The sequence below is a fragment of the Lotus japonicus genome, chromosome 3 (assembly GCF_012489685.1).
Source record: "Lotus japonicus ecotype B-129 chromosome 3, LjGifu_v1.2".
In the NCBI taxonomy this organism is placed as follows: Eukaryota; Viridiplantae; Streptophyta; class Magnoliopsida; order Fabales; family Fabaceae; genus Lotus; species Lotus japonicus.
The window spans coordinates 21,904,780-21,913,547 of NC_080043.1; the positions used below are offsets into that span (position 1 = coordinate 21,904,780).

At 39.8% G+C, this 8,768-nt stretch overlaps 1 protein-coding gene across 3 annotated transcripts; it reads right to left on the reverse strand.

Annotated features, from left to right (window-relative positions):
- Positions 1 to 618: 618 nt before the first annotated feature.
- On the reverse strand, positions 619 to 5,897 carry LOC130746114 (carbamoyl-phosphate synthase large chain, chloroplastic). Of its 3 annotated transcripts, none has more exons than XR_009022014.1 (4): positions 4,382 to 5,897; positions 3,280 to 3,972; positions 1,313 to 2,877; positions 619 to 991 (listed from the first exon to the last, which is right to left on the reverse strand). XR_009022014.1 is itself a non-coding variant. In XM_057598638.1 (4 exons), exons 1-3 carry the CDS (start codon positions 5,672 to 5,674, stop codon positions 1,366 to 1,368), a joined length of 3,498 nt encoding a protein of 1,165 aa, XP_057454621.1. In that variant the 5' UTR covers positions 5,675 to 5,897; the 3' UTR covers positions 619 to 991; positions 1,331 to 1,365. The 3 variants fall into 3 exon arrangements, 2 of the variants coding, with proteins under 2 accessions (XP_057454621.1, XP_057454620.1); XM_057598638.1 differs by having other exon boundaries at positions 1,331 to 2,877; XM_057598637.1 differs by lacking the exon at positions 619 to 991 and having other exon boundaries at positions 1,136 to 2,877.
- Positions 5,898 to 8,768: the final 2,871 nt, after the last annotated feature.

Genomic DNA, 8,768 nt, shown 5'->3' on the forward strand with positions numbered 1-8,768 from the left:
TCTACAAAAATTGTGGTGAGGATTGCCCATTTCAATGGAGGTATATAGTGCAATTGCGATTTGGGGCATGTGTTATGAAACAAAATAATCGCTGATTTTAAATCAAATCCCACTGAATATATGAGGACCAAAAACTTGTTTTTTTTTTGTTTCATAGGAAAATATAGAAAACTACACTACGGCATCCTGGCAAAGGAAGGACCAAAAACTTGTTTAGTCCTATAAAATATAAAATATCTTCAATAGTTTTATACCAAATCAGACCTTAAAGTAAATATATATTAGCTAATGCATTCAAACTGAAGCCTCAAAGTAGGAAAACTGGAAAATATACTAGGCCTAAACTGATTTTTCTCATTTCCAGCAACTTATAGCCATGTTTATACAAATAACCATATGTTTAGGCTAGCCTAGTATACGTTTGAAAAAGTTTCTTAAACAGCTATATGAGAGGATCAGAGGACTTAAGAAAATGTTTATTTCTTAAAAGAAAAAGATATGTAACCAAACATGAACCATATATTCCGAATGTAAACTTTTGCATACTGGGGATGATGATGATTCGAAAATATATATCCTATATCATATCTCCAATTCAGCATTTCAACTAGAAATCAATTCTAAAGGTTCAGGAGAGTTATAATCATAACCTCACTTCATCTATTCATAATTTTTTGGGACAAGCAGATAATTAACATATACTTGTACTACTCAAAGTATTTGGTTTGATACTGCCATCTGAATGGAATGGCTAAGCAGCAGTGTCAAATGGGAGTTGTAAGATTTTTAAAAGGAAATTGATTATTATGAAATGGAAATCCAACAAACTACAAAACTTTTACACAAAAGCACAAGTGCTTTCTCAGGAGTCAGGACACAGATTATGACCTTTCATATCTCCTTTGGACGTTTTCAATCTACATATCAAAGCATCCTGAAGAAATTCATCTGCAACTCCCAAATCCACACGGTTGTACAGCCTCAGAATAATCTGCAAGGATGTTAAAGTAAAAGTTATGGATATGCTTATTGCTTAATGAAGGAAAGCTATCAAAAACGACTAAAGAAAATAGTTTTAAAGTTTATGAAGTTTTGTTATTGAATGGAAGTATTTCCGCAAAGTTATTTAAGCATGAGACTACAAAAAGCCAAAATTATCCATTTAATCCAATGTTAGGCTTACAAAAGTCCCTAATAATGTCCAATAATTTATAACAAATAAAAAGATGAAAGAATGGATAAGTTTTGGAAGCCAAAAAATACCCAGCATTATTACTAGTAACAAATACAAAGAGAAAATATAGATGCTTACTAATATCTATCACCTAACCAATTCAGAGAGAAAGAGGTTGTCTGCAATTATTATCATTCTTTAACTTCATCAACAAAGAAGTCCTGAAGAGCAATCATTTTAATAGAATTGGACTTCAAGCTCTTTATAGCTTCAGCAGTTGCCAGGGCACCATTAATTGTTGTCACAATAGGAACCTTGTAATCCAAAGCCATTCTTCTCAGAGCCAGACCATCTATCCGATCAAGTGCGTCATCAGAACTGGTTACCACCATCAGCTGAATGTCTCCATTGGCTATCATGTCACCAGCATGAGGCCTCCCTTCATGCAACTTCAGCACTCGCTCAGCTGGGATTTGGACAAACTTAAGAGCAAGAGCTGTTCCAGCAGTAGCAACAATCTGAAAGCCGATCTCAGTGAAAGCCTTTGCAATCTTCTCAAGATGAGGCTTTGTTACTTCATTCAAGCTAAGGAATACAGTACCAGAAAGTGGTAACTTCTGACCAGCAGCAATTTGAGCCTTAGCAAATGCTATATTATACGAAGGGTCAATACCCATGACCTCACCTGTACTGCGCATCTCAGGACTTAAAAACACATCACAACCTGGGAACTTTGAAAATGGAAGAACTGCTTCCTTGACCGACACATGTTTAGGAATAACCTCTTTTGTAAATTTTATATCCTGAAGAGACTTTCCAGACATAACAAGGGAAGCATATTTAGCCAAGGGATGGCCAATTGCTTTTGATACAAATGGGACAGTACGAGAAGCTCGAGGATTGGCCTCAAGCAAAAATACCTCTCCCGATGGAGATATTGCATACTGACAATTCATGAGCCCACATACCTTCAGCTGTTTGGCCAAATTTTCAGTCCATGTCCTGATAGTCTCCAAGCATGAAGATGGAATAGTTCTTGTGGGAATAGAGCAAGCAGAGTCACCAGAGTGTATTCCAGCCTGTTCAATGTGCTCCATTATCCCACCGATTACAACATTGCCATAAGAGTCGGCAAGTGCATCAACATCAATCTCAATGGCATCACATAAATACTTGTCAATTAATACAGGGCGTTCTGGATCCACTTCAACAGCATTTTCAAGGTAAGTCACGAGTTTATCATCACTATATACAATCTCCATTGCTCGACCACCCAAGACATAAGATGGGCGAACAACAACTGGGTATCCAATTTCGGCTGCAATGGAAAGTGCATCGGCTTCACTCTTAGCAATTCCACCTTTTGGGTGTTTGATCTTTAGTTCATGAAGCATCACATTGAACCTCTCCCTGTCCTCAGCTATATCTATGGAATCAGGAGATGTGCCCCAAATGCGGACATGACCCTCCCCACTAGCGCAAACTGGCTTATGTTCATCTAGATATCTTTGTATGGGGAGAGATAACTTCAATGGCGTTTGACCTCCAAATTGTACAATGATACCATCAGGCCTCTCCAAATCAATAATGTTTAAAACATCTTCAACGGTCAAGGGTTCAAAGTAGAGACGATCACTAGTGTCATAATCTGTGGAGACAGTTTCAGGATTTGAATTCACCATAATTGTCTCATATCCTGCTGCCTGCAAATATAATAGGCAATGGTAACATCAGCACATCAATCAAGAAACACGTAGTTTGCCAAATCATAGGATATATTGGAACCAGCTCCTATTATGTTGAAGTGCAAAACAGAGCATAAATTAAACATCTTAAAGCACACATACTAAAACTGATAGACAGGACAGACAGAAATTTAACTTAAATACTTCATCATTGATGGCTGAATATCATAGGTACAATATCATGCAGCAAAGTCAGACCCACAATAAAGTTGAAACTTTGCTAGAGTAAAAAGGGGAAGAAAGTAGAGAGTTAAATAAATTTATATATCCTTTTTAATTGGTCATTCACAAACAAATACACAGCTAGGGGAGCATAAATATATAGGGAATCTGACCAACACAGAAGGAAAGAAAACACACCTGCAGAGAAAAGGATGCATGACAGCAGCAGTAGTCAAACTCAATCCCTTGACCAATTCTATTTGGTCCTCCACCCAAAATTAGAACCTTCTTTCTTTTAGTGGGAGCTGATTCGCACTCAAAATCATAAGAAGAGTACATATAAGGAGTATTAGCTTCAAATTCTGCAGCGCAGGTATCAACTCGTTTATACGCTGGGGTAACACCGAGTGATAGTCGCCTAACTCGGACTTCTTTCTCGGTGGACTTAGTGGCAAATGCTATCTGTTTATCACTAAATCCTCTTCTCTTCACCTCATAGAAATCATTGTCAGTCAAATCAAGTAAACTACGAGACAGCAAGAAATTTTCCACATCAACTAACTCCTTGAGCTGTGTGAGAAACCATCTGTCAATAAAACTCAGCTCAAAGATTTCATCAATTTGCATCCCTTTCTTCATCGCAGCATATACGGCATGGATGCGCTCTGGGTTAGGAACTCTAAGGTTATACTTCAATTGCTCCCAATCATAGTCCAACTCCTTCACATGTCCAGACCCCCATCCAGAGTAGCCGCATTCTAGAGAGCGCACTGCTTTTTGAAAGGACTCTTGGAAGGTTCGCCCTACTGCCATCGACTCCCCTACTGATTTCATCTGTGTTGTCAATATTGGCTGTGAGCCAGGAAATTTTTCAAAAGCAAACCGAGGAATCTGCAAAGTGAACGATCATGAAAACGTAAATACAAGGTCAGAGAAAACAGCTTTGAATGAAAAGTAGCAACGGAAAAAAAAAAAAACCGACACGGATCCTCTACGGCTATATTCTCTACAGCTCTCTGCCGCAAATTCTGGGCCATTTAATTTTATATTAAATGTTTCAATTAACTAACAAAAAATTAAATTGATCAAAACTTTCAAACACGGCCATTTTGCCACGCGGCAAAGGCTGCATATGGCAGCAGGGGATCCGGATTTGAAAAGATTAGTTATTGTCAGCCATTAACTCATGTGACAATATTCACATGTCTTGCTCTACTATCCACAACATAAATGTAACCTACAGAATATCAGATTCAAGTAATGAACTAATGATGACATTATCAAAATCTGAGCTGCTTACCTTTGTAACCACATAATCTATGGAGGGTTCAAAACTAGCAGGTGTCTTTTTTGTTATATCATTTGGGATTTGATCCAACGAATAACCGACGGATAACTTTGCCGCCATTTTCGCGATCGGAAACCCAGTTGCCTTTGATGCCAGAGCAGATGACCTGGACACTCTGGGGTTCATCTCAATCACCATAACCTCTCCGTCCACCGGGTTAACAGCAAACTGCACATTGGAACCCCCACACTCCACCCCAATTTCCCTTATTATCGCAACCGAATAATCCCTGAGGCGCTGATACTCCTTATCCGTCAAAGTCTGCGCGGGCGCAACAGTGATAGAATCCCCAGTGTGAACCCCCATTGGATCAATATTCTCAATGGAACATATAATCACAACATTATCAGCCAAATCCCTCATAACCTCAAGCTCATACTCCTTCCAACCGAGCAACGACTTCTCAATCAACACTTGATTCGTCAAACTAGCAGCAATCCCAGCCTTACAAATCTCCACCAAATCCTCTCTATTATACGCGATACCACCCCCGGTACCACCCAGGGTAAACGCGGGCCTAACGATCACCGGATACTCGCCAATTTCTCCGGCAATTCTCAAACACTCCTCAAGGGTAGTCCCAATGCCGGAAGGCGGGGTCTTAATCCCAATATTCTTCATAGCATCCTTGAAAAGCTCTCTATCCTCCGCCTTCTTAATCGCCTCCAGCTTGGCTCCGATAAGCTCTACACCGTACTTGTCCAACGCGCCGCTCTCGGCTAAGGCCACGGCGAGGTTGAGCGCGGTCTGGCCGCCCATGGTGGGGAGAAGCGCGTCAGGGCGCTCTGCTTCGAGAACCTGCTCAACAAGCTCCGGCGTCATGGGGGTAACGTAGGTCCGGTCAGCGGTTTCCGGGTCGGTCATGATGGTGGCAGGGTTGGAGTTGATGAGAACAACTTCATACCCTTCTTCTCGCAGCGCCTTGCATGCTTGGGTTCCTGAGTAGTCAAACTCGCACGCTTGCCCTATCACGATAGGGCCAGCGCCGAGGATGAGAATCTTCTTGATGTCAGTTCGCTTGCCTAGTTTCCCGGCGCTGTCCGTCGCCGGGAGAGTGGGGGCGGCGGGGGTAGCGACGGAGGCGGAGATGGGTTTGTGAAGGGAGGAGCGGAGGAGATTGGGGCGGAGCGGGGAGGGGGAAGGGCGGAGGGTGGTGGGTGCGGCGAGGGGGTGGTGGTGGCGAGAGTGAGAGAGAGGGAGGTTGAGGTGGTGGCGGAGGTGGGTTAAGCGGTGGGCCATTGACATTGTGCGGTGGTGTTAGGGTTCCGGTGACGGAGGCACGAAATGAGAGTGAGTGAGTGAGTGAGGGAGTGTGGGTTTAGGGTTTGTTTGGTTTGGTTTTTTAATAGGTGGGTGGGTGGGTTCGATGGTCCTCCGTCGCCGTCAGTGGGAGTGGGACACTGTGATTGTGATGAATGAATGAATGAATGATAGAAACGAAACAAAAGGAGAATCAATTGTAAAAGCTTCAAATTTACGATTTTGGACAGGATGTCATTCTTATCATGTCTTTATATTACAAGTGGTAACTAAAGGTGCAAAAAAGGATCTTCAAGGAAATCAAAGTTTTATAAAAGGAATAATTGAATTAATTAATAGTAAAATATTATTTATTAATAAATAATTTTAAAATATATTTTTAAAATTAAAAAAGTCTATATAAGGTATTCACTATTAACTATAATGTATGTGTGCATCATTTGAAAAATATTTAAGTATATTTTTTTTTTGAAAGAAAGTATATTTTTTATGAATAATATATTAGTAAAGGACTTGAAGAATAATAATTGAGTTAAACAATTATGACCAAAGTTGATTAAATTTAAAAATATTAAATAATATTTAAGCTTTTAAAATTATAATTTATAATTTATTATAATTGTAATAGTTAAAATTACCTTATACTCTCTTGAAATTTTGAATTAAATAATTAAGAATTAAGAACTTTCTGCCTTTGATTACAATACATAAAGAAATAAAAAATATCCTTTGTAAAAAATATATTAAATAATAAAATTAAAAACAGAAAAATTATTTTGTCAAAAGCTATTTACCTAATGATATTGTAAGATCAAGTTTTGATCGAGTAGTACAACTCTATGTTTTGATGATTACAAGTTAACATTTTAGTATGAACAATTGTGGTTCTCTAACGTGTTTTCTGAGTGTGTTCTTAATAGGCTCTGACCTTAACACAAACCCACACAAATCAGAAGCACTGTGCTTAAAGAGTGACCCAAGCAACGCTTTCGCAATCTCTATGTTCAAATCTGAACAGTAGAAAAGCTTCAGAAGATCTGAAGTTAATCAAGCTCTGACGTGGACTCAACTCACTTGAAGTTCTGAAGATCCAGACGTTCTAACAACCCAGACACTCTGAAGGTTCAGATGTTCTGATGGTGTAGAAGACTCTAATGATCCAAAAGCTGAAAAGTGGAGACTCTGAAGTCCAGAAGCAAATGGCTCTGAAGACCAAGTACTTCTCCTCTGAGTTCAGAATCATAAGGTACAACGGTTAGAGGATCCATGCTTCCCTCAGACTCTGATCAACGAGCTTCACAAGTTCCAACACGAAGCATTCCTCTGATCAGAAGTCTACAAGGTTAAAGGTCAAGTCACTAGCCAAAGTACAAAAGCAAATGTACTATCCTGACGACCTAACCTAACATTCTCAGCCACAGCAGAAGCTGGAAATTCCAGATCTGCCCTCCAACGGTAGCATTCCCATGCAGTGTTCAAACCTTAATCCTTGGAGTATATACAGAGGCTGAAGATTGAAAGATGCAGTTGGAAGAATCTCATACGCGCAAGCTATATTCAAATCTTCTAAGCATTCTTTCTTCATAAAATTCATTGTGTTTACTACAAGCTTTTAAGAAGCAATTTTTTTGTAAACAATATTTCTTAAACAGTTGTTTAGTTGCCTTTAGGAGATCAAGGTTGATCGGATCCTAGAGAAGACTAAGAGAGTGAATCTTAGTGTGAGCTAAGTCAGTGTATTGTTAGTCACTTGTAGGTTTCAAGTGCAGTTGTAACAATTATCTGATTAGTGGATTGCCTTCATTCTAAGAAGGAAGAAATCACCTTAACGGGTGGACTGGACTGGCTTGAGTGATTCATCAAGTGAACCAGGATAAAATCCTTGTGTGCTTTTCTAATCTCTTATCTTAAGCACCTTACTTGTGTCTTGAAAGATTTGCTAAAGTCTTAAGGTGGAAGTTTTATTATGAAAACGTTATTCAAACCCCCCCTTTCTACCGTTTTTCATACCTTCAATTGGTATCAGAGCGCAAGTTCTGATTACCACACCTAACAGTGTTCAGTGATCCGGGCCGGTGTGAAAAACAAATGGCTACCACCAGTGAAACGCAAAAAGATGGCTACAATGCAAAGCCTCCCATGTTCGACGGTCAAAGGCTCGAATATTGGAAAGACAAAATTGAGAGTTTCTTTCTGGGCTTCGATGCAGATCCCTGGGATATCATTGTGGATGGCTATGAGCGTCCAGTTGATGCAGATGGCAAGAAGATCTCCGGATCAGAGATGACTGCTGAGCAAAAGAAACTTTACTCACAGCACCACAAAGCTAGATCTATTCTTCTTAGTGCTATTTCCTATGAAGAGTACCAGAAGATTACAAATCGTGAGTTTGCCAAGGGCATCTTTGAATCTTTGAAGATGTCTCATGAAGGAAACAAGAAAGTGAAAGAATCAAAGGCGCTGTCTTTGATCCAGAAGTATGAATCCTTCATCATGGAGCCTAACGAGTCCATTGAGGATATGTTATCCATATTTCAATTGCTTGTAGCTGGAATAAGACCTCTCAACAAAAGCTACACTTCAAAAGATCATGTCATAAGGGTCATCGGAAGTCTTCCTGAAAGCTGGATGCCTTTAGTGACTTCAATAGAGCTTACAAGAGATGTTGAGCATATGAGTTTAGAAGAACTCATCAGCATACTGAAATGTCATGAGCTGAAGCGCTCAGAGATGCAGGATCTGAGGAAGAAATCTATAGCCTTGAAATCTAAATCTGAGAAGTCAAAAGCTCTTCAAGCTGAAGCAGAAGAATCTGAAGAAGCATCAGAAGATTCTGATGAAGATGAGCTGACCCTGATCTCAAAAAGGCTGAACCGCATCTGGAAGCACAGACAGAACAAGTACAGAGGCTCTGGAAAGGCCAAAGGAAAGTATGAATCCTCATTAGGCCAGAAGAAGTCCTCAATCAAGGAAGTCACATGTTTCGAGTGCAAAGAATCAGGGCACTACAAAAGTGACTGTCCAAAGCTGAAAAAGGACAAGAAGCCAAAGAAGCACTTCAAGACCAAGAAAAGTCTGA